The sequence below is a fragment of the Drosophila serrata genome, unplaced genomic scaffold, assembly GCF_035046125.1.
Source record: "Drosophila serrata isolate PLE 108 unplaced genomic scaffold, ASM3504612v1 contig_217, whole genome shotgun sequence".
Classification (NCBI taxonomy): Eukaryota; Metazoa; Arthropoda; class Insecta; order Diptera; family Drosophilidae; genus Drosophila; species Drosophila serrata.
The window spans coordinates 3,185,577-3,210,037 of record NW_028257115.1 but is presented as its reverse complement, the minus strand read 5'-3'; the positions used below and the strand labels follow the sequence as shown (position 1 = coordinate 3,210,037).

Sequence of the window (24,461 nt, the reverse complement as noted above, 5' to 3'; positions counted from 1 at the left end):
GAAAAATTATTCACACAACTTTTTAAACGGGTCAAAGGGTATGCTTTGAAGTGCTTTTAAATATTTAGTTTCCAACTAATTAAGACATTTTAAAGTTTAATTCTTTTGAAATTTACTTTAAAGGGACAGTGTTTTACGCAATTATTGTTTCTGAGGGTACTCTTGAATTTGCAAGTATTTTTGATGTAATTATTCTGAAGAGTACTTTTTAGTTATTGAAGGAAAATTCTATTTTCCAAAACAACTTTCATATTAACCTAATATTCAGCTTTAGCAAGTTGAAGCCACTTTTATGGTTCCATTAAGATTGCTTAATTAACTTTCAACTTCAAAGTAAGCTACCTTTTAATTTCCCCCAAATTTCAACATGAAATATTAAGTATACGCATAGTTGGCTGCATTCCCTCCTTCGAATATCCTTCACTCATTTGTAAAATCCTGTTGCATTTTAAGGGAATCCACTCTAAGGATTCGGCTGATTAAAATTTTAGAGCTGGAATGGAAAGTTGTGAGCCATTATCCTGCGTTCATGACGTTGCCATTTCCTTTTGACACACTGTCTGTCAGTGATTCAAAATGATTTCCAGAGAGGGGAAAACAGCCGGAAAAGTTTCGGGACATAAGCCACTTCATTAGTATTAGTGCACAATTGCAACGCCCACTCTCTCTCATAGAGATGCACCCAGACATTTTCCACCGAATTTCCTTGTTTTTCTTTTCGTACTTTCCTTTTTCTGATGTTTTTTGTTTTCTGGCAATGTGTGTGCTCAGAGCTCTGTGCTTTTACTTCACGCTTCGGTAAACTGATAAACTGATATTTCAATTTCACGCTTATGTTCTTTTTTTTTTTTTGCTGCTCACTTTTTGTGGCCATTTGTTGCAAAAATTTCGCAGAGGAAAAGGAGGACATGGAGCATCTACAGGCTTATAACCGCAAACTGCTCGAAAACATTCTGCCCGTTCACGTGGCCGAGCATTTTCTGAGCCGCGAAAAGCACCTTGACGTAAGTACACAATTATACAAACAAAATATTCTTTGTTACAGCTAAAGGCATATAATTGGGGTAGAATTATATTTCAGTATAAGAAATATTCAGTTATATAGAAGGTTAAAAAATGGTAATTGCGTTTTTTGTGTTTGGAAGCTCAATAAATTAGGAATATTACAAGGTTTTAAAAAAAAAAAAAAATGCCTGTTTTTGGGTATTTAGTTCTAGGATAAAAAATCTTTATTCTATGTATATAATGTTATATTCCGTAAATAAATCTAATAATTTCCTTTATATATGTAGAAATTTGTTTAGGCATTTAAATCTTCTCAAGCTTATTCTTTAAACTACTCAAACTTATTTGGTCAATAAAGCTTTCAAAAAGTGCTCCCAAAAATATATATTTAAATAAAATCCCAGACCATTAGCATAGCCACTAAGCTGACTTTAGGTGTATGTACACGATTTCAGACATATAGTGGCTATATATTCATGAGGCGTGCTGGCAAACTGTTCAACATATTAAAAAACTTTGTGGCTGTGAAATCTGCGCCAAGTAGAGGAGCCCCACAAGCGAGGGACGAGGCAAAAGGACTCAGATTGGAAAACGACCCACCCAAGAGGGTTAAGGGGGAAATGTGGGTTAGGAGAGAGGGAACTGGGTATCCTGATGGCGATGCTGATGTGACCACGTGTATGCGGCCTGAAAACATTTCGCTGCACTTGCCGCAAGGTGGAAAGTCAACGGGTTTCACAGAGAGAGAGGGGAGAACAGTGGTGGTAAATGGGGCAAGTCTGGTAGGCGGACTGGGCGGGGCAGTCTGCCGCATTAAATGCAAATTCAACATTTGATGGCCACACAGACACACACTTTGCACAATGAGCTCAGCTGGAGGCTGGCAAACAGAATTTCACAGAGAAAATATATGAATTTTAGGTGATTTCTTGAAGTAGTAGTCATTTATTTGATTTTAGTTTGTGTTTAATTGAATATCTAGGTTTTAGTTCCTGAATTAGTACTAAAATAAGGTTTTAATTCCTTTCAAATATCTTTGACTTGACTTCCTTACAGGACTTGTACCACGAGCAGTGCGATTCTGTGTGCATTCTATTCGCCAGCATTCCCAACTTCTCCGAGTTTTATGTGGAACTTGAGGGCAACAACGAGGGCGTTGAGTGCCTTCGTCTGCTGAATGAGATTATCGCCGACTTCGACGAACTGCTCAGCGAGGAGCGCTTCCGGTGAGTCCCGTGCATCCGTTTCCGCTTAGCCACTTTTGAGGTTTGGTCCATTTCCGCTAAAACCCTCTTCCTCTTCTATCCCTTTTCCCGTAGCTGCATTGAGAAAATCAAGAGCACGGGCGCCACTTATATGGCGGCATCCGGCCTAACGGCGAACACCTGCGACCGGGTGAACTTTAGCCATGTGACCGCCATGGCGGACTATGCCCTCCAGCTGTTCGACAAGATCGAGGAGGTCAACATGCACTCCTTTAACAACTTTCGGATGCGAATAGGTGAGGAAACTTTGTTTTGCTAAAAATTAACATAGTTTCGGTACATGGGGAGAATTTCTAAACTCATGAAATTGTTAACTAATTCAGAAATTCATAAATTTTCACTGTATCCTTGCCCTATCCCTATTTTCAGGCATCAATATAGGTCCTGTGGTGGCCGGCGTCATTGGAGCCTGTAAGCCTCAATATGACATCTGGGGCAATGCCGTTAATGTGGCTTCGCGAATGGACTCCACGGGTCTAGTGGATCACATCCAGGTGAGTCCAAGAGTCTTGATTTAATCATTGGCTAATCGTGGGCACCCAGCTGGCTGTCGGACTCGCTTTTACCAGCGAAAGTTGTGGGCTGGAATTTCATGTTTTAAAAGTTTCCAAAGAAGAGTGAGCTCCTGTAGCAGCCACGCCCACCTAATCAAGGGCATCCTGGGCTGACCACTTCAGCGCGAAAGTTTTTTTAGTGTCAACGAAACTTTTTCCCCGAGGAATAAAGGGCACAGATATAGAGGTACAAAAGTACGAGATGAAGATACCTTTTACATCAGGGTGCCTCGCTTTTTTTTTTCTTTTTAAATGCTTGATTGGAAAATATATAATAAGCCTTCGTATACCAACAAGAAATCCTAAGATATATGAATTCTTTGTATATTTGTATAAGGGTTAATTTTTTTGGTTAATTAAAGGTTTTCTTAATATCATAACTAAGCCAAAACTGCATTAAATTCAAATCGAAAAGCTTTGCTGTGCTAGTTTTTGTTAGGTTAAAAAGTTTGCATATTTAATAAACAATTTTTAAAATATATATGCATTATAGAGTTCGAAACGACTCCTAAGCCACTTTTGAACCTTCTGACTGAAATTATAGTACTCTTAAAGAGAATAAACAAGTAGCAAAAGTTGGCTAAAGTCAGGGTTTGTAGTTTGTAGATATCATTAAAACAAGTAGCTGTATCACTTTAATTTAATATTAAGTAATGGAGTCTATCCCAATGAGGTTTTTAATTGGATAATAAATTAATAGCTAGTACAGCCTATTCTACGTATACGTGATATAATTGTCATGGTTAAGACTTACCCCAATAGAGGACACATCATCCTTTGTCATCATTGCTTAGTTCCTTCCATTGTATATTGACTTCAATTAGATAGCATCAAAGTAAGCTTCCTCCTGGTTATCCGGATATAGAGCACTGGTCAGCTGATATTTTTCCGGTCGAAGGGAAATCACTATCACTATCACTACAGATGTTAACACTCGGGGGGCCGCCGACGGAATGAGCTCGGTCCGACGCCAGCGCCTCGTATTTATAGTCTGTGAGCAAAGAGAAGAGCGGAGAAAGTGGCATGAGCATAAGAGTGAAAGAGATACCTCGAGAGTAAGGCAGAGAGAGTTAGAGAGAAAGAGTTAGCTCTAAATACATAGAGTGGGATAGAGGGAAAGAGTGATATCTGATAATACTCAGAGAGCGATGTAGATGCATTTGACGATCATTCGTATGGCAGCTCTATATGGATATATAGTCGTCCGATTTAAATAATATTAAAATAAAATATAATAATATTAAATGGCTTTATCTCTCTATATTTTTTAACCAAAAAAGTAAATTTGAGCCACCCTGATGCTAAAATGTGTGCAAATACAGATACAAATTCACCCACAGATACAGATACAAATGCGCATTTGATTTTATTTGTCGAGCGTCGACGCTGTCAATAAAACGAAACGAAAAAATTTGCAAGAGAAATAAATTATTAAGTGGGCGAGTTTCGGGGTATTGGGACTCGTGTGGGGGAGTGGCCATGCGATTGGGGGACTCCTGCTGGATGTCCTGGGTGTTATCATGAAATATGTAGTCAAGGGTTGGGCGCGGGTGAATAAATAAAGCTGAGCCAGCAGCTCCTTGTGCCTTCCTGCGGCAGCCATTGAACTTGTCAGTTGGAATTTATGTTATTGCTTGTTTTCTCCCTAACCATTGCGTGTTTCTTTCACCTGTCCAGGTGACACAGGAGACGCAGCAGATCCTGGAGGGACGTGGCTTTGAGCTCACCTGCCGCGGCAGTGTGGATGTGAAGGGTAAGGGCTCTATGATCACCTATTTCCTCAAGGGCAAGAAACCCATTGAAGTCAAAGAGGAGTTGGCCAAGGCCGAGGTTGAGCCACCAAAGACTCTGACGTTAAGCAAGGAGCCGGAGAAGACAACCAGCGATGCTGAGAAGCCACAGGATTCGGTTAAAGAAGATCCTACGGAGCAGGAGGATGACCTACTGCCCTCGCCGGACATCGATCTCAATTCCAATATGCAAAATCTGACGGCACAGAGAAGGAAATCCCTTTGCCGGCAGCACAACATATCCTCCTCCTTCGGAACTACAGTAAGCAGCTCCACTGGCATCACTCCCAGCATTTCCAACAGCTCCAGTGTGGTCACCATTGGAGCCCTGCCTGCCATCCTTCGAGGTGGTAATCCTGCCTCGAATCCCACGGCCACTGACAATTGCTCGGAGTGCGGGGGAGCCAGTAAATCTCTGGCCACGCCCACTGCACCGCCAAGGACACTGGTGGCAGAACTCAAAGATGAGATAGCCAGGGATGAGAAGATGGGTCTGAAGGACTCCATTGAGAACCTAGAGATTCTGCTCAAGAACAACATTAGCCTCTCGGATTTGAGTAACAAGCAGCAGCAGAATCTTCGTGGAGAAAGTGCGTCCACTACAACGACCCTGCGAAAGAGGGACACCATTGTCAGCTTCAATGTGACGGAAACGGTGACCACCACTGCAACTCCGTTCTCCTCCTCATCCGGCTCCTCGACCTGCTCTTCGCAACAAAAGAAGCGCAGATCGGTGACCACCATTGCGGCCAGTTGCACCACATCCACCACGATGCGTCTCCTGTCCAACGAGAGTCAGAGTTCCACACAAACGGCACCGGGAACTCTAGAGAGTTCTGTGCCCGGACAATCCTCCACGGAGACCTCCTCCCAGGACTGGCAGCCACGAACGGCCACGCTGGAACCCAACCGGAGTCCCATCAAGACCTCGCAGTCGATGAGTCCCATTGGTCAGCTGACCACCGAGGTGTTTGTGCTGCCCAACAGCCGGAGCATGGTGCTCATCAGCAGCAGCAGCAGCACAAACGGAGGCGGTGGTTCAACACTGGGCCTGGGCACAGGAGGTGGAGCCAGTAGCCCGAGGACTGGACTCCTGCAGGATGTCAGCACGTAAAGGATGCGCAGGCAACTGTGTAAATATGTACAAATTCGACGGGCTTAGAGGTAGGAGTAAAGGTAGTGTTAGTTGTGGTTATTGGATAAGTTTAGGTTGTATGTTAGCTTGTAGATTGATTGGGCTTGCCAGTATTCGGTACAGATGAACTTCTATAAGTTGGAACTGAAACATCTTAACTTAAATAACTAAATAGCTTTCTTTTAAATACTTAATTCACAAATTTATATACAGAGCTGCTTTTCCATCTTATAGGAGTTCATTTTGTAGCCGTTTCTCTTCCCTTCCCCCCATTATATGATCTCGCATTTATTGTAGCTTTACGTGTTGTTCCTCAGTTAGCGTTTCAGGGCACCAAATAAACATAAACGTTTCCATATCACTCAGAAAATAAAAGTACGAAAGCAAAGTCTTGCACTTCAACGGGGTACCAAAGAGCATTGAGCATTAGGTTGTAAGTGAGAGAAGGATGGAGGTCCTTTTTTTTGGCAAGGAGTGTAGGTGTGTAAGGTTCCTATGTGCGTAAGTAGGTAACTTGGCAGACATTGCATTAGTTTGTAAAATATAAAGCGGAATAAGTGTGTGCAAAAGAAATCGAATTTAAAATTGTTTATGGTAACAGAAAAAATAAAGTATTAAATGTTTGAGGGGGAATGCAACCCTGTAACTCCTTAAAAACTAATTTCATTTAAATATATCAGGTATTATTACCTTCTCGAAACTCTAAACTATATTTATTGCATTCCCCTTAAAACACTTCTAAGCCCTCTTGGACAGCTTTCATCAGAAACTAAATATACTCTTCCTTTACCATATCGATAAATAGTATTTTTCCTAGCTGTCCTTGACTGTAGTTTTCATTACCCAAATCAGAAATCTGTCAATTGAAGTCTGTTGATTACGAAGAGCAACATGAAACCTATATTCAACTGTTGCACAATGATATTTTCTAAGGCCTAAGGTAATATTAAATGAGTATAAAATACGAAATAACGTTAAATGTTAAAGCAGCATCGTTTATGTGTAACGTTAAATGTGTTTCAATGTCTGTATGTCTCAATGTTGCTGAAAGCATCATCACTATATATATTAAAATAATTATAATATTTAAATTGATGCAGTATATATAAATATAAATTATGCGTAAAACCAAAGGAAAAAAAAACAAACAAAATTCTCGCTGTGATTTCTATGAAGAAAATGTAAGGATGCATAAATTATTTTATAACCTTTTGTTACTTAGTTTTAACTCGCAAATTTTACGAAAGCCTCTCGGCCGGCACCTTTTGACTACGCCTCCAGCTACGAACTATAATTTAACTGAGTGCGCAGTACATCCTATATATATAAATATATATATAGTTTATAAATAAGTGTATCTATATATCCGACTCGATGTTGATTAGCTTTGATGTTCAGTTTGAAGTTGAAGATAAGGCCAACCCAAGTATAAGAGACCCCAAGTCAATGTAAGTGTTTCATTGTCAACCGAAAGAAATGTAAAACAAAATGTGTTAATAAATGGCGCTATTAATTTGGAAACTCTACAGTCTAGAAATTATTTATTAGATCAAATCAATAGCATCGTAGTTGTTATATATATTTACAGCACTCCAACTGAGGGCCCCTCACAGTTTTCTGGCTCGTCGCCAAAGGCAATAGTAACCCAGCAGATGAAACCCAAAGAACAGACCTACCATGGCCATGATATTCCTATAGAGATTACTCTCATTGAAGCTGTACTTGTCCAGCACATCCTGGCCAGTATGGAAGCAGGGCAAATCGGCACTCTCCTGGAAGCAGGCTGTAATTATACCAAAATATTAAATTCAAGTAAGTGAAAGAAGTTCCTCAAACACACTTATATTCTGCACACCGGACCACTGAGCTATGGTCATGGCCTCATTGGCATAAAGCATCCAGGAAAGAAATTGTGTCCACCAAAAGGCCACCGGTAGAGAGCTGTAAAGGTAATCCTTTTTATAAAGGACTTAAAAATAACTTCTTTTAATAGACTCACTTCACTTGAATGAATATACCAGAGGTGATCATAAATATATAATCCAATGGCACCAGGTAAGCCATTGCCAGGGGAACCGAATTGAAGGCTGTGGAGAAAAAGCAACCGCAAGCGGTGGCCACATTCATTACCAAAACCACACAAATGGCAGTCACTCCAAAGGCATAAAATGTGGACCTCAGACCCGTCAGCCAATAGCAGATAATGACAAACAAAAATGGTTCAATTATCATTCCAGGTAACTGAAATTTAAATAAGAAAGAGAGGTAAGATATACATTAATTAAATAAATATTTAATTAGAGTAAAACTAGAACAAATGCGCGTGTTATGTCTTAGTCACTTTCCAAGATAACTCTTCTTTCTTTAAAGTTTAATGATCCCCAAAGATTCTTGGGATAAAAGTAGTTTGTTGATTAAATGTGTGCTCTTATCAGAATGATAAAAAGACTTTTATTTATTTGCAAACATAGTCAAGTTGGTTAAAGTGTTAAGAGAAGAATTTGTTCAATGATTTTAAATAATTTTAGAGCATAAAATATATTCATAAATCATTAAGAGCACTCACCATGGCCAATATATTGGCGGTATAATATTGTCCCGTGGAATACAATCCCGAGCGTGTCTCCCTCATGAACAGAGGGAATCCCTGGGGGAATAGGTTAAGCACAGAGTACATGGGATGATAGGTATTCTCCGATATCATGATAAAGAGGGCTCCCTGGACCGCTTGCACTCCAAGTTGCGATGGTTCCGTGGTGCCAGCAAAGCAGGCGCCTATAATAAAAGCCATAGCTATCTTCTGGATGAATCGCATCCATTGTATGGTGGGATCCCTCAGCAGGGTCAGCGATGCCCTCAGCCAGACCACATGGAACCGCTTGTACCAGGGCACACCCCGGAAGGATTCCATCTCGGTGTCAAAGGGAAAATTCCCAGACTGTGCCATGTGAATCTCCAGATTCACCAACATATCCCGCTGCTTGGCCGCTGAACTTACAGCAAACTGATCGCATAAATGCTGAGCAGATCGTTGCGAAGCCTGCTCATAGCCAGGATCTGTGGCCAGGACTCCAATCAAAAAGTCTGCTGGATTGTAAGCCTCCGGACAATAGTATCCATGATTGGCAAAGAAGCTCAAAGCATGCTGAGGTGATCCTGTGAAGGCCACTCTACCATCGGCCAAAAGCATCACATTGTTAAAGTTGTCAAAGAGCTGAGAGCTGGGCTGGTGGATAGTGCACAGGATGGTGGTTCCCTTCTGGGCCAATTCATACAGTGTGGCCACCAACTGTTGGGCACTGAAAGAGTCCAGGCCGGTGGTGGGTTCGTCACAAAAAAGGATCACCGGATTGTTCAGCAGCTCCACGGCAAAGGCGAGTCTTTTGCGTTCTCCTCCTGAGAGAACCTTCTTGTCATCCCCACTGCCAATCCGTGTGTGAGCAGCGGAGAGGAGACCTGTTCGCTCCAGCAATTCATTAATGATGAGGCGACGCTCCTCCTTGGACACTCGACGATCCAAGCGGAGATGGGCCTAAATGGATGAGAGATTATCGGATATTTCGAGAGGTTTCTACACAAAATCTCTCCTCTCTAGAGATTTATAAAGCAAACAAACTCACCATAAAGTTAAGATGCTCCAGCACCGTCAGTGATCCAATGAAGAGATCATCTTGATAGACATAACCACTGATGCGATGCATGAAGGGCCCGATGCGACGGCCGTTAATCAGAATGTCGCCTTGAACCACAGTCCCGGCTGCATTCCAGATCCCAATGCAAATGGAGCAGATCGTGGCGAGATAATGAGACAATGGTTAATGGATAAGCTATCTTATCGGAAACTACTAAGTTTTACATACTGCATGCTACTTACCCGGCTGTCGAAAGGCCAAAGTCGACATAAGTGTTGTTTTCCCGGAGCCACTGTGAATGAGAGATGAAATGTGGTGGTTTACGTGTGGAATCTCCATAGGAATCTTATCGCTCTACTTGATAATCTGTAGAGTCAAAGCAACCATCTTGACATACAAGTTGGCACCTTTTTGGGCATCATGTTCTTTTCCACTTGACTGGGGATATATCGATTTCTTGGCCGGCTTACCTCGAGCCCATTAGAGCCATCAGAGTGCCCGGTTGAATGGCCCCCGTTGAGTTATTGATGATCCGCTTCATCCGCTGCCCGGAGCCACCCACATTGGTGTACACACAAAGATCCCGCCAGACCAGAGTGGCTCCCTGCTCCGTGGGTGACCATTTGCTGTAGCTCCTTAAGGGTAGACTTCTCTCCGAACTGTTCCTTTTCGATAGCTTTGGAGTGCTATCCAGACTGGGCACCTCGATGGTGGCACCCACAGGTCCCACCAATTGCAGCTCATGCTGCTCTCCAGGCTGTTCCAGAGGCTGCGGTGCCTCCACATCAATCAACTTGGTATCAGAATCCGACATTATAACTGAAGCTTATCCTATGTTTAAGGTACTAAGTTCTAGGGGAGCGTTTCACGAACCGAAGCGAGCCGCTGATGGGCACCAACTAAACAAGAGCGGAAACTGCTGAGAAGTTTGTCGCCAGGTAAACTGACAGTAAGATAGACAGGTACAGTAGGCTACAGGTATAACGAACAGTAACCAACGTTAGGAATTAACATAGTATTAAGTATCTTTTTCTAGATTTTACTTACTATACTTAATGTTATTTAATAGTTAGTAGTTCCAAAGGAAACCTTTAACTATATCATATAGTTTCATATACCCTGACCTTACTGTACTGCTCTGCTCTCAGCAATGCAAATAAAGCTTAGTGTGGAAACTGCTGGGCCACCTCGAGGGGTCTCCCAGGTGAGTGGGAAGCATAGCAATCTTTAGGGTGGCCCTGGCAGCCAACGCATTCGATCGTCTTGCAGTTTACCGACCGCTCGGGAAGCAGCGGACTTAGACAGCGGCTCCAATTACCATTTTGCCATGGCCAATAATGGTGGGAACAGCAACAGGAGGAGGTGGTGTAAGAGGAGGCACTCCAGGCCAAGCCACCGGGAAGCCCCGCAGCGCCAGAGGCTACTCAAGCCAGAGCAGCCAACGGGAAAACCGCGGAGCACTTGGAGCGCCGGCGGATGGAAGCCTATAATTCTCGTCTCTGTTTTGCTCGCAGTATTCGCAGGGAATTCGCACAAAGAGAGAACAGAGAAATTGATTGAGAAATAAAAGTCAAACTAAGCAAGAGTAATTCTCACACCTGAGAATGCACAATAAATTACACAAAGAGAGTGTTTGATATAACAATTTTGTTATTTCCAACAATTTCTAATTAAAGTATTTTTAGCAGAATGTAAAAGAATATGTAATTCTCAATTAAACATTAAATGGTTTAAGTTCAAACAAGAAAGGCAAATATATTTGGGACCTTGCACTTCGCATTTAAATAATAGGAACGAATCGAAAATGAATCATAGAATATATATTTTCATATTCAATTTTATATTCCATTTTTTCGACAAATCAAAGTTTAAAAACTCATAACTAAGCCAAAAAATCACTAATTTTAATTCGGAAAGCGGTTTCATGTTAGTTTTTATCAGGTTAATAATTCTGCTTACCAAATTTAACATTTTAAAAAATTCAAATTTTTATCAATTTTTGAAAATATTAACCTAGTAATAAATTTTGAAATTTGGGAAAAATTTCAACATTTTTGCTTCCCACCGGAAATTGCTTAATCGATTCAGCTGTTGATGCTGATTAAGAATATATATGATATATAGGGTCAGAAATGGCTTCTTCACAGCCTTACAAAATTCTGACTAAAATTATAATACCCTTGCCCTATTATATAAAATATTTCATTTATTTATCTAAATTTACCCGAGTATCAACAAGATTTTTCTACATAAATACCTTTTTATACCTTTTCAAAAAGTTAATATCTTTGTTAAATAACGTATTGATTCTAGTAGTCTCTTGAAACGCATTTTTTATACGAAATTCAAAAGGATCTTTTTTATTACTTATAAATCGGACCATTTTTATATTTATTTCTAACTCAGATCAGGCATTATCCCATAATTATGCATTATGCTATATTTTTTCGGAGTAAACCATAAATATAGCATATCTTTGGGCTGCCTGAGTTTCGGAATAACAATATTTTGCATTAAATAACTTTGTTTGTACAATAAGATTAATTCCTTTGTTTAATAAATAAAAATAAAGACCATATTGTATGTATTATTAATATACAAAAGAACCCTTTAAAAATAAGTAGAACATAAATATTTAAACCCCATATACCAGCTGATTAACCGTCTTCACTTAAATAAATCAAATTAATCGAAATCGCAGTTTAAAATAAATACCAAAGTTGTTGGGAAAATCCAGGTGCTCAGTTAAATAAATAAAAAGAAAAAAAAAACGATAACGATTAAAGTCACAGCAATTGAAGGCAATCGGGAGGCACAGTATCAGCTTAAGTGACTGATAAGCCGATTTTGAATGGACTGAGGCTGCCTTTTCAGCTGCCAGTTGCCGGCTAATAATTCTGCGTACAAGTCGCATCCACGCAGTTGAAATAAATATTATATTTGTTTTGTATTTTTATCAGTTCAAAATGAGTGCAGTGTAATGAATTAAAATTTATGAAAACAAACATAACGCGACAAAGGAAAAACATTCGATTCGATAGGAAAATCAATAAATCAGAGCATTTATTAAAAGACCATATCGCTATTTAACTAGCCACCAGAAACAGTTATCGCATGAAATGGTAGGAAGTTGTGTAAATCTCAAGTTAATTAGTCTATAATTTAACTTCAATCGATAAGAAAGTTAGAAAATCCCATGAAATACGGACAGACTCTAGGGAAAATTTAAACGATACACCTTCCCTCGTGTGCTTAATTAAGGAAATTATTTAATAGGTTTTTGGTTTATTAACTAAGACGTTATCTTAGTATATGTCAATACATAGATAAAGCTAATCTTGAAAGCAATTTGCAAAACATACAGTCTGAGATTAATGACACTCTGCTATAAAGATAAACCTATTGAAAAATAATCTTTCAATGCACACCTTTTAAAAGGTAACTGAATTTTAATGTAAATATTATAAAAAGGCGTTCCGACAAGAGCTTGCACTTTAAAAGTGAAATTGTAATTCTATTGAAGTTATTCCATTGAGTGACTTGTTGGTTAAACAGAGATTAATTTGAAGGGAAAAGTATTCAGTAATAAAAGAGACTGTTATGAAAATGTATTTTTAATTGAGCAAGAATGCCCCTTTTTTAGGGTAGAACGTATAAGATCTGGTCTGTTGATAAATTCGCTTGACTTCTGATGCAAATATTTCAAAAGTAATCTCTTGATAAGAGCTGCAACTTTACAGATCCTGAGATAAGACTTGGAAAAGCAAAACAAACATCCCGAGATTATTCAGTTTTCCATATAGCCAGTTGCTAGGGTAAACATATATTCTACAACCTAATCGAATGACAAATTTGATTTGAATTTAATTAAATTTCAAATTGTATACTATACTCACTTACTTATTGCTTGTTTAAATTAACATTCCTAACAGATACAAGTGAAAAGTGAACCCAAATATAGGAAAATTAATTGAATTGTCATGCTAATATTAAACATAAAGCTATTCTATTGGCGGTTAAAATTCAAATTCTAAAAAGCTTAACAGCATAAAAGCTTTCACAACCCTTGACAAAAATAATATTTAACAATCGTCGGAGAGAACGCGTGTGCGCAGAGTAAAAATGAGCGGCGCTGAGGTGAGTGGCGTTTATTGAGTTTTTTATTTTACTCACAAAACGGTTTGTTTTTGTTTTGATTCGCGGCTAAATTTATACCTTAAAAAAACAAAGTGCTAAATGCCGGCTGAGAGTGACAAAATTACGCAAAAAACTTGAATAGCTCTAAAATGTGATGTGACTGCGACAAATCGCAACGAATTCATATAAATTAAACAAATACGATTCGCTGACTGATTACGTATACTTCTATAACGCGGAGAGCAAATATCGCAAAAAACAAAAAACCTTAACAAAAACATGCTCTAAGTGACCTTGAAATCTGTGCTGGTGATGGCCTCAGCATGCGGCAATTATGTTTGTTTATATTACTTATATTTGCTGTTAGTGTTTTGTATTCATTTTCCTGAAATGCAAAGTGAATTATTCAAGAAATCTAAAAATTTCTAACTATAGTGTAACTCAAGTAACTGTCCCATCAAACGTATTGTTTACAATTCTCATTAAAACCGTGTCAACATGTGCGGCTAAAAATGTTTACCAGTGAAGGCGACTCTTGTATGCTCTCACATTACACTTTCTATAAAAAATTAAAACAGAAATTAATATCAACAGCTGAATATGCAAAATTTTACTAGGGAAAATAGGTTTGGAATTTGAGAAAGTCAAAACAGCTTTAACATTACATTTTTCATAGGAATTTTAGACTGAAAAATACTCATTGCTTGTACAAGTTGAAGTTGTATTAACACATATTCAAGTAATTATTTAATATATTAATATTACATTATTCTTTGCCTGTATCCTCAGTGGTTTATATCCTGTTTCTCCTTAAAAAATTCCTGAGGCACACAATTATACTATTTACTCGTTGAAATGACCCAGAACCCTTTTAAAGCCACTGAAACAACCCTTGAAAGAGCATAAAGTTTAGATTTACCAGAAACAAGTTTCTAATGCTAAGTTTATTCTCTACATCTCGCTCTCCCTATTGAAACGTTGTCATTGCCAACATCAAAATTAAACGTAAATGGAAAATGGATCACAAAAGATTGTATACTTTCAGGCACCGGAAGGAAATGCGGCACCGCGACGCCATAGTCAGATCAGTCAGAATAGTGAAAATAGCGAAACTAGCACCGGTGGCAATGTCCAGGTGCAGCGGGAAAACTCATCACCTCGAACCGCCTGCCAGTGGGTGTGGCATGTGGTAACATCGATCTCCGTGGAGCCCACAATGTTCCTGTACATGTTCGCCTTCATGATCACCTCGGTGGTGGAGCAGAATTTCTACCTGTACAAGTCATGTCGCGTGAACAACAATTTCACGGAGGAGGTTTGCCGTAATCTCAATCGACCGGAAAACAAGGAATTCAAGGATCAATCGCTGCAAACCAATGCCTGGTTCCTGCAATGGAACGATATCTCGGCTCACATCTTTCCCATTTTGTTGGCCTTGTTTCTAGGCTCCTTTTCGGATCGTCGTGGAAGAAAGTTTCCCCTGCTTATGGGCCTGGTGGGGAAATTCATCTACTCCTCCATGGTGGTGGTCAATGCCAGGATGCCCACATGGCCGGTGGAGAATATTATCTTTTCGGCCACACTGCCATCGGCATTAACGGGTGCAGATGTGGCTATATTTGCCTCCTGCTTTGCCTACATCTCGGATATCTCGACGGTGCAGCAACGCACAATTCGGGTGACTATCCTGGATGTGGTCTACCTCACGGCCATGCCCACAGGTGTGGCTCTAGGATCACATCTATTTTACAATGTCTTTGATCAGTCGTATGCGGACATGTTCACAGTGAATGCATCCCTACTGGCAATGGCCATCATTTATACACTGTTTGCCCTAAAGGTGAGCCATCGATATCTAACTATTTTGTATAAAAAATTCTATATATGTATGTATATTTATATATTTCCTTAAATTCCCTTCTCCTTTTTGCAGTGGCAAACCACGCCAAGACAGCGATCTCTGAGAGAGCTTGGCTGGTGTGGCTTTTGGGGCGACTTCTTTGACAAACAACACGTAAAGGACTCTTTTACGGTGTTGGTAAAGCCACGCAGGGCTCACAGAAGAAGCTTTCTGATTATCCTGCTGATCAGCATGACCCTGTACACATTCCAGCGTGATGAAGGTAGCTATCTTTACATGTATACCCTGGACAAGTTCGACTGGGAGGTTAGCTCCTACAGCAGCTTCAAGACTTTCAAGTCTTCGGCATATGTAATTGCCATGCTGCTGGGAGTGCCACTAATGAACAAGGTGTTAAAGTGGAGGGATACGGTAAGTCCTAATGATAGTAATTGTAATTTATATATATAAATAATAAATCTATAAATTATAGATCATCATCTTTATTGGAGCCTGGGCTCACTCGATAGCCCGTCTGTTCTTTTACTTCGCCAGCAATACGGATCTCCTGTACGCCGGAGCCGTGGTCTGCAGTCTGGGCCCTATAGTGGGCCCCATTATCAGGGCCATGACCTCGAAGATAGTGCCTACCTCAGAGCGTGGCAAGGTGTTTGCCCTGCTCTCTGTTTGTGATAATGCAGTGCCCTTTATCAGCGGTGTTTGCTACTCGCAACTCTATAGGGCCACCAAAGACACAAATTATGGAGGAAGTGTCTTTCTGCTGACCATTGCCACCCAAATGACTGTCTTCCTGCTTATACTGTAAGTTATTTAACTTGTTTTCATATCTTATTTATTTTATTTTCATTGAATATAAATTCCTTTAACTAGTTGCATTCATATTGTGCTGGGCAAAAACTCACTGGCTGTGCCTGAGGTTCCGGAAAAGGAAAGCGGCCTTATTGCCCAAAAGCAGGAGTTACCGGCCAATTCAGAAGAGGCGGAGAAATATTAATAGGTCCTTGCATTTACTCTTAAAATGTTCCTAACAAAAAGACATGAAGCCTGAGAAGGGCAACTATTATTAGAAAAGGCAAAAAAAAAGCGTCACAATATATTATCAATATTACTATTATTTTTCATTGCGTTTTTATCATGATCTTCATATTTTTCATAAATAAATAAATCAGTTTGCAGAAATGTATGACAATTGACTTGGTGGTCATAATTTATTTTACAAAAAATAAAGCCCCTTTAGGGGACCCTCTTTTTCCCCACTGACTTGTGGGAATCATTTGAAATTTATCTACATATATTTCCAAAATATAATAAAAATCAAAATAAACTCACTTCCAAATTCACTTGTTCTTGGATAAAGTGCGCTGCTTCTCCGCATGCTCCACCACTTGTTCGTCCACGAAAAGACCCTTCCTCCTTCGGACACTGTCCATGTAGAGCTTGGCCCTGTTGGCCGAATCGGCCTTCTCGCCAAAATGCATTAGCTCCTCCTCGGTGGTGGGCAACCAGAAAGGATCAATGTCGATCACCTGTAGAAAAAAATAACAAAAATGTGAGTATAAACGTGTGGTGAATGGCCTTCCGGGAAATAATTTAGGCACTTGAGACGGTACAAAAGGACAAGGCGTCGCTGCGTCTATGCGCCTGCGCCTCGCACGGGATTGAATTTGGATTTGGAATTTTGGGTTGGGCTCTCTGGGCTGTGTGGATTTTACGGCGCAGCCCTTTGTCCCTTTGCCAGGGAAAGCGTGCATTTTCACATCTCCATTGTTTGGGCTCGAGAGGTTGCTGCGACAAAGGACTCGTCGCTTAATGACTTTCAAAGGACGCACACAGGGACACTCACATTGCGCGTTACGTGATAAGGCAGGCGCGCCAGGATACGCAGAATCCTCAATGGCGTGAAGAGCATACCATTCCCTTCGCTTGATTGATGATTGCCTCCTGCGAGGCGAACCACTTGAGAATCTATGGTGTGAGATCTGCATTGTTTTCTCTTCCTTTTTTCTAGCAAGGACTCGTCGTCTCAGCGGGCGGGTGTCGAGCGGTTCGTTGGAAAACCCAAAACCCAGTGAGTTCTCCCACTCTGCCAGGATTCGGTTTGAATACCTCATCAATGACTGGAGAGGCGAGAGCTTGCTCGAAAAACTGATTGAGACGCTGAGGCATTGGCCTTTTGTCAGCCAGAGAAACTTTATACTGCACAGTAAATAAATACTAAAGAGATTTAATATTAATTTTAAATTATTTATAAAAACTAAATCAACGATCTATGATCCTATATTTTTAACGGATAATGTTATAAAAACATTTTACGCTTTGGAAATTAAACAAAAACTTTTTAAGTTCTTTTAATAATATCATTATAAAGAACTATAGTATCATATCATACTTATCCTACTAGAATAAACTTGGATTTGCGATCAGTGTATGTTCTGGGCCATCTGTTCGCACTACGCTAAACTGCGGGCCCTCGAACATCTCTTTGCAATCCCATGTAGATCATTATCGGGCACAAAGTTTCGCTTGTTTAACAACAACCAAACAACGCCAAGTGGGGGGTTGGGATCGAGGAGGAAGGCAGAAACTATAGGGAGCCACCAAGGAGTAGTCCTCGACAAGGTAAGGCCAGGCAATCCCAGTTTCACAGTCCGCAATCCCTGTCACAACACAAAACACACGATTTCGGATCTCTCGCACTGAGCTCTTGCCATCCTTTTTTGCAAATGGTTCTGCGCATGCGCAGCAGCATCCCATCTTATACTCTTATTCCCCATTCCAATCCTCCGCTCTCCCACTCCAGTTCTCGAACACAAAAACGGAGGAGACCCTGCGGCAGCTGAAGTGCTCCAGAAGTGCGCAGAACTTGCGTCTGAGCCGGGCCAGACAAATGAGCAGCCAGCCAGCAGCCAGGCAGATGAGTGCACTGCCAAAAAAATATAGTAAATAGGAGGGCTTTTGCTCGTTTATAAGAAAGATATTGCTAAGATAGTCTTTGATTTTTATACCCCTGCGAAGTAGTATAATTTTAGTCAGAAGCTTGTAATGATGTGGAGTTATTTCCGACCCTATAAATTATATATATTCTTGCTCATATATATTATTTATATTTATATTATATATTATATATATTCTTTGTCAGAATCAAAATTAATGATCTTTGGACCAAGTTTTGGTTAATTTTTTATTTGAACGATTGACCGAATTGCAATAAATACTTTGGTTTCCCTTACAGGGTATTATTGATTTAGTAAGAAGCTTCGAAAGTAGTGAAGGAGTCATTTCCGACCCTATAAATTCTTGATCAGCATTAAAAGGCGAATCTTTCTAGGCAGTTAGGAAAGGAATTTTTTTTTTTACAAATTTTTCAACATTTTTTAAGGGATTAAAATTAAAAAAAAATTGTCAAAAAATTGAATTTTTTTAAAATGTTAAATTTGGTAAGCAGAATTATTAACCTGCTAAATACTAACATGGGACCGCTTCCCGAATTAAAATTGGTGAGTTTTTGGCTTAGTTATGAGTATTTTAAATTTTGATTTATCGAAAAATTGTCACTTGAAAATATTGTTAAATATTGTTTCAAATAATGCTAATGTTATAGGCTTTGTTATGGTAACTTCAAAGCTACCCGAATTGAATACAGAATCAAATTAAATTGTAAAACAATCTCCTTATTAAATAATCCTATTTAAGTATGAAAAATCTTTAATCAGCGATCCTTTTTCCAGTGTCTATATATGTGTATACCCCTCCAGGAAGGTGGTTATCCACACTAATGCAACACCACGCTCCAGATTATAGCCAAGTCAAAGGCTCTCCTCTGATGCATCCTCCCTACACCTTCACCTCCGGAATTCTCCCATCTCAAAGAGTAGAAATATTAAGAAAAATATTGAAGCAGCCGCGAAAACCAAAACAAAAATCCAACAAGCAAACGACGTGACATCAACACACACACTCAGACTCAGTTCAGTTTCGAATATATATAGTGTGTCTGGGTAGGGTATATCTCTTCTGTATCTCCATCTCTTTGGGCACACACGTGTTTCGTATCTGTGTGTGCTTATGAGTGGGGTACCTGTGTATGTATGTGTCTGCGTATGTGTTTACCTGTCCGACCGCGCGCGGTTTGTATGCAGGTAATTTACGCGGCAGCTACCGAAATACGCTGCCTGTCCGTCTGTCCGTCTGTCTGTCCGTCGGTCACCGTGTCCGTCCCGCGACCAAAGACCAAGTTGAGATTATTATCGCGCGCCAGAAACTGGCTGAAAGACTGCTGGTGAAAGAGACCGGGCCGAGAGAATAACTCGATTCCGAATCGAGTCGACTTTTATACGAGTGAAGACCTGGGTCTTTAAGAGCGTTCTCCGGCGAACGGACAACAGCGGACAACGGACAACGGACAGCGGCCAGCGATGAGCGTCATTTTGACAGCCAGCCAAACCACGTTCCACTTAAGACCAACAAAAACAGGGAGGGAGTTGGGAAGGAGTTGGTAAGAAGGGCAGCAACAACAACAGCAATCCTTTTGGCCACTTGGATAAACACTTGCCCAGGCATGGATATATTCCAGAACAGAGAGATTAAATACTATTAATTATATTATATATTAAAATATATAAGGAAGACTAGGATTATCATTCTAGATTTCTAAGACCTCTTTTGTTCTATAATTCTTTAAAATTTCTTTACATTTTATATTAAAATTTAAGAACTTTTCCCCTTTTGGAAAGAACTCCACTCTTTTCTCCCTGTGCACCTGTGTGTGTTTGTGTTTATTCGCACCAGGCAGACTTTAGGGCACTGCCGTGCAATCCTCCTTCCCCTTGGACACCCTTCTCCGCCAGAATAACCTCCAACTCCGCCCTTTAAAAACCACCTTCCTACCAAAACGCTTGGAACGGGGAATGGACTGTCTCCAGCGTGGTAGACTTTCCCTTTGCTGGGGTTTCGGGGGCAGGGTCTTGTGGCAGGTATACAAAACGAGTTATCAGATTATTTGTTATTTGTCTTGGTTCTCTGCTCACATTTAGTCGCTGTTGTTGTTGTTGGTGTTATGCTTTTGAAGTAGTCCCAGAACCTCAAGACTTGCATGCAAAGCGCGACAAAGCCACAGAAATAACAACAACAACCAGAGGCAAATCATATGCAACCGGGTTCAACTCCAACTCCTCTGGAGACCAAATAAAAGAAGCGAAGGAGAGCTCAGGCCGAAAGTAAGACCAGTAGCCAAAGTTGTTATGTTATTTTACTTTATATTTTTTTTGGTAGGCTGCCGGTCTTGACCCTCTTCCTGTCCCCTGCACACACACGTAATCATAATAACAATCTTCAGGTTCATCAAGTGGCCAGCCAGCAGAAGAGATGGGACTTTGGGACGTTTTGGGAAGATGTGGAAGATGTGGAAGTGCAGCAGCCGACGGAGGATTGAAGCTGGAGCATGGAGCACGCAGCTCAGATGGATGGAGGGGGAAGCAAAAAAAAACAAAAGGAAGCACAAAATTAAATAATAACAAAAGCGCGCAAGACAGTAGCCAGCACAGAAAAAGAGATATTTGATGGTTAGACAGTGACAAACATTGCCATAAGGCAGCAATGTTTGTGGATTTTAAAAATATTGAAAAATAATATAATAAAGAAAGTCTTAATAAGATCTTATAAAGGTGGTACATATCAAAATATAAGGTCCTAAGATATCAGCACTAAAATGCATCTAAGATATAGAAATATAACTGAGAAATAAAGAACTATTACATAGAAATAATTAAATTTTTTTTAAATTATTATGAAGTTTCCAAAAAGTTTAATATTTGCAGATGGGTGTTTATAAATGTCAACTCAATGCAGAAGTTTTTATACCCTTCCAGTTTGCAATTGAATATTAGGATCGTATCGGAATTGAATCATAACTGAGCTTAAAAATCACATTATTTATCAATATTTTTATATGAGAATTTTTCCCAAAAATCAAAGTTTTAAAAACTCATAACTAAGCCAAAAATGCATTAATTTCAAATCGGAATGCGTTCCCATGTTAGATTTCACTAGGTTAATAAATCTGCATACCAAACCTAAAATGTAAAAAAATTCAAAATGTTGTCTAAATTTTAGAAAATTTTAACGATGTAACCCCTTATAAAAAATGGAAAAAATTCAAAATTTTATTTTCCTAAAAGACATTGTCAGATCGATTCAGCGTTTGATGCTGATCAAGAATATATATGCGTTATAGGGTCGGAAATGACTTCTTCTCTACTTTTGAAGCTTCTGATTAAAATTATAATACCCAGCAAGGCTATACCATTTAATTTTAAAATATTTTTTTATTCCTGAAGAAAACCCTTTGAACTTTTTATATTTTTCATTATGAAACGCACTGTCCCAACCTAGTGCATACTCTTGAGCCACTGCCACTGCTCAGTCTTAATGCTGGCTACGTGAAGTGAAAACCCTAAAGGCAATGGCAACAAAAATTATGATATATGAAAAAGGAAAATTAGTTTTTGTTCTTTTGGGTTTATGTTTCATGTGGCTGAAGCTACCCAGCTACCAAGTTGCATCTTCAATCTTGCAGCAGCTCCAAAGCTAAAAGGTCATCCGCGGAGATGATTTCTTGTGGCTGTTGATCTGTCGAAGATGCAGAGATGCTTAACGAACTTATTGTGGGCCATGATGTGGCAAGAAATCGGAATGGCTTTTTGGGGAATGTTAACTTTAGAGCCCCCTTCTCTCTGCCCCCCTCTCTCTCTCTCTGTGGGTTAACCCAACCCACCTCTGGGCCCTTTTCCCGTTTTCTTTTACCCCCAACCAGAAGTTGGCCACTCGAGTGAAGTTGACGCCTTCGTTGTTATTATGGGCACGTGACAACTGCGCCCACGGCTAACAGCCCTGCCCACTCACCTGGCAGGTAAGTTAAGGTACAAAAAAAAAACAACAAAGTTAGAAGGTGATGAGGGGGAAAGGTGTAAAGGGGGGAGGAGGAGGCCACTGGCCAACACACACACACACATGTGGGCGTGTACAGAAAGTGGTGAAAAACCAAGCGTTTTAATTGCTCGAGCGAAAGGTAAGCTGAAATCCTAATTGTTTTCGCTTTACCTTCACCCAGAATAATGATGGTAATCGAATATCTTTCAGATACTTTTCCACTTGTGCCGGCTAAACTAGTTTCCGTTAAGATTTCCACACACAGATAATACCAAACAGATATTGACTTGTTACAGAGGGAATAAAATTGAAATGTTTGTTACTTAAGAAAATCGTAATAAAGACCATTTAATAAATATAAAAATTCTACGCTTAAAATGGGTTTTGAATATCATTGATTTTTCATTTCAAACTTCACTTTAATTTCTTTCTCTGTTAAATGCATTGCCCCTTTAGTTTTCCCTCCCTCCCTTCCCCCCTTTTTCCACTTTTCCTGCTGTCTGGCGCTGGAAATGCGTAAGAAATTATACGAAGCAACAACATCTTCGACGCCGGGCAAAACTTGAGCTGAGAAATAGAAAATCGCCGGAAGTCATTATACAAAAACTTGTTGTTATCGATTGGTTGGGCGATATGCACTAAAACTATCATAAATACATAGATAGAGAGACTAATACCAATGCAAAATGCAAGCATATTAGTTGTACAGGCGACTTGAATTAACAAAACTATTTTAGATAGAGTTATTAATTATAATAACTACAACTCCCTTTAAACACCTATCTTATTCATACTTATTTCCCTGATTTACTTATTTTTAACTTCGAAATTAAGATTTTCTAATGGCTTCAAGCAAACCCTACTTTTTGTTATTAATACTTTATGTTGAGATTTGCTCATCCGTTTTTCGTTGGCCAAAAATCCCAGGGAAAAGCCATCAACTTGACTGTTAATTGTGGCCCACGACAAGGTCAGAATGGCGAATGGAGAAATGAGAAGGAGGAGAGACTGAACCAAGAGGGAGAGATGTCTGGTCTTGGGGCTTTGGGTTACCCCGAATGGCACACAGCTGCAGCCTCAAATGGACCATATAACTTTCAGTCCAACTGTTGCCAACGAAGTTGCTGCTGTTGCTGTTGCTGCTGTTGCCATGTTGCTGCTTCTGCTGCTGCCAGTTGCCTGTTGCCAAGTTGCCACTACTGCTGCCTGTGGTTTAGCTTATAAGACTTCAACAGAAGGTAACAGAAGGCCAGAGAGCAGCGTAAGCTGAGATTTCTATTGACCACAGACAGTCGGCGATAATCTTGGGGAGAAAAGAGCTATACACTGGGAGAATAAGTATTTAAAAAGACCTTTAAACATAACTGAAGCTTGCAACAACTAACACAAAAATAGGGAATAATTGCATGGGTCTTAGAAAGTTTTCTACTGTTTCTTGTAAAATCTATTGTACTTTTCCCTGTTATTTAAATAAAATTTATGAAAATAGTTTAGCTTATTTTATTCTCTGTGTAAATTGGGATGAGTAGTGAGGGTAGCTACAGTGAGGCACGCACATGGCATATGGTCCGACAGGCGCTGCACTTGTGCCCCATCAGGAGCAACAGCTGCTGCAGCAATCTGTGCTCAGATACAGTACGACCTCTCTAAGTACCACAATCAACTACCTGTTCAAAACACACTTTATATTTATTATCCTGATTAGGTAAAAGGGGTTTTCAAAGCAATAAATATGATTTAAACCTAGAATACTAGGTCTTCTCTAGGTATAGGACTATTAAACTCTATGTTGTTCAATTTTCTTGATTCAAAAGCCTTGAAATTAGTAAAAAAAAAAACTGTAGTACAGTAGTAACTCACCTCCCAGTGGCTGAACATGAGCTGGGGACAGGCCAGGCCAGATGTCTGCTTTCGCATCTCCTGGGCAAAGTTGAACGACTCGATCACTGGCAACAGACAGGTGACCGCGAAGTTGCCGCTTCCTTGGGTTAAATCACCGGAGAGGATTTTGCCATGCCGCCGGCCAATTACTGCGTACATTTTACCTGCAAATGATAGTGCAAGAGATATGTTTCTTTGATCAGCTGTTGTTTTCCTTTTTTTTTTTTTTTAAATCGTCGTTAGCTAGAAATCGAATTGGAAAAGAGGTAGGAAA

At 39.9% G+C, this 24,461-nt stretch overlaps 5 protein-coding genes across 13 annotated transcripts in view; 2 read left to right on the top strand and 3 right to left on the bottom strand.

Moving 5' to 3' along the window:
• Klp61F (Kinesin-like protein at 61F) overlaps positions 1-3,781 on the bottom strand; it is a 68,386-nt gene extending 64,605 nt beyond the window's left edge. Inside the window, exon 1 of the mRNA XM_020958116.2 lies at positions 3,579-3,781. The gene's annotated coding sequence lies outside the window, so the exon portion shown is untranslated. The remainder of the gene's footprint in view (positions 1-3,578) is intronic.
• The window catches only part of LOC110188508 (adenylate cyclase type 6), a 44,483-nt gene extending 37,213 nt beyond the window's left edge, over positions 1-7,270 (top strand). For all 4 annotated transcript variants that reach the window (XM_086829758.1, XM_086829760.1, XM_086829759.1 and 1 more), the window contains 5 exons: positions 895-1,004; positions 2,062-2,231; positions 2,325-2,506; positions 2,640-2,764; positions 4,502-7,270. In XM_086829758.1, coding sequence (XP_086685884.1) covers positions 895-1,004; positions 2,062-2,231; positions 2,325-2,506; positions 2,640-2,764; positions 4,502-5,728 — 1,814 coding nt within the window. In that variant the 3' untranslated portion in view covers positions 5,729-7,270. The remainder of the gene's footprint in view (positions 1-894; positions 1,005-2,061; positions 2,232-2,324; positions 2,507-2,639; positions 2,765-4,501) is intronic.
• LOC110188509 (elongation factor-like GTPase 1) overlaps positions 3,725-24,461 on the bottom strand; it is a 93,791-nt gene continuing 73,054 nt past the window's right edge. Inside the window, exons 4-6 of one of the 2 annotated variants that reach the window (XM_086829766.1) lie at positions 24,167-24,351; positions 16,709-16,905; positions 3,725-3,815 (exon numbers count right to left, since the gene is read on the bottom strand). In XM_086829766.1, coding sequence (XP_086685892.1) covers positions 16,717-16,905; positions 24,167-24,351 — 374 coding nt within the window. In that variant the 3' untranslated portion in view covers positions 3,725-3,815; positions 16,709-16,716. Of the gene's footprint in view, positions 3,816-16,560; positions 16,906-24,166; positions 24,352-24,461 lie in introns of those variants that run through there. The other variant, XM_020958243.2, reaches the window with a different exon arrangement.
• Positions 7,263-10,335, bottom strand: st (ATP-binding cassette transporter scarlet). Its single transcript, XM_020958245.2, has 7 exons — positions 9,852-10,335; positions 9,624-9,673; positions 9,370-9,506; positions 8,316-9,281; positions 7,749-7,990; positions 7,590-7,690; positions 7,263-7,532 (listed from the first exon to the last, which is right to left on the bottom strand). The coding sequence occupies exons 1-7, from the start codon at positions 10,193-10,195 to the stop codon at positions 7,357-7,359; spliced, it is 2,016 nt and encodes a 671-aa protein (XP_020813904.2). The 5' UTR covers positions 10,196-10,335; the 3' UTR covers positions 7,263-7,356.
• Positions 12,235-16,558, top strand: LOC110188513 (lysosomal proton-coupled steroid conjugate and bile acid symporter SLC46A3). Of its 5 annotated transcripts, none has more exons than XM_020958249.2 (5): positions 12,235-12,503; positions 14,564-15,358; positions 15,452-15,790; positions 15,852-16,180; positions 16,250-16,558. In XM_020958249.2, the coding sequence occupies exons 1-5, from the start codon at positions 12,501-12,503 to the stop codon at positions 16,371-16,373; spliced, it is 1,590 nt and encodes a 529-aa protein (XP_020813908.1). In that variant the 5' UTR covers positions 12,235-12,500; the 3' UTR covers positions 16,374-16,558. The 5 variants fall into 5 exon arrangements, with proteins under 5 accessions (XP_020813908.1, XP_020813907.1, XP_020813906.1 ...); XM_020958248.2 differs by having other exon boundaries at positions 12,261-13,518; XM_020958247.2 differs by lacking the exon at positions 12,235-12,503 and adding an exon at positions 13,525-13,854.

Bases quoted from the DNA above. Each gene is read 5' to 3' on its own strand.
- st (XM_020958245.2), bottom strand. From the start codon at position 10,195: ATGTCGGATTCTGATACCAAGTTGATTGATGTGGAGGCACCGCAGCCT. The intron at 9,282-9,369 runs GTGAGTTTGTTT...TCATCCATTTAG, and splicing joins TGGAGCATCTTAACTTTATG to GCCCATCTCCGCTTGGATCG. The intron at 7,991-8,315 runs GTGAGTGCTCTT...TTTAAATTTCAG, and splicing joins CCGCCAATATATTGGCCATG to TTACCTGGAATGATAATTGA.
- LOC110188513 (XM_086829771.1), top strand. From the start codon at position 13,842: ATGCGGCAATTATGTTTGTTTATATTACTTATATTTGCT. The intron at 13,881-14,563 runs GTTAGTGTTTTG...GTATACTTTCAG, and splicing joins TTATATTACTTATATTTGCT to GCACCGGAAGGAAATGCGGC. The intron at 15,791-15,851 runs GTAAGTCCTAAT...TATAAATTATAG, and splicing joins TGTTAAAGTGGAGGGATACG to ATCATCATCTTTATTGGAGC.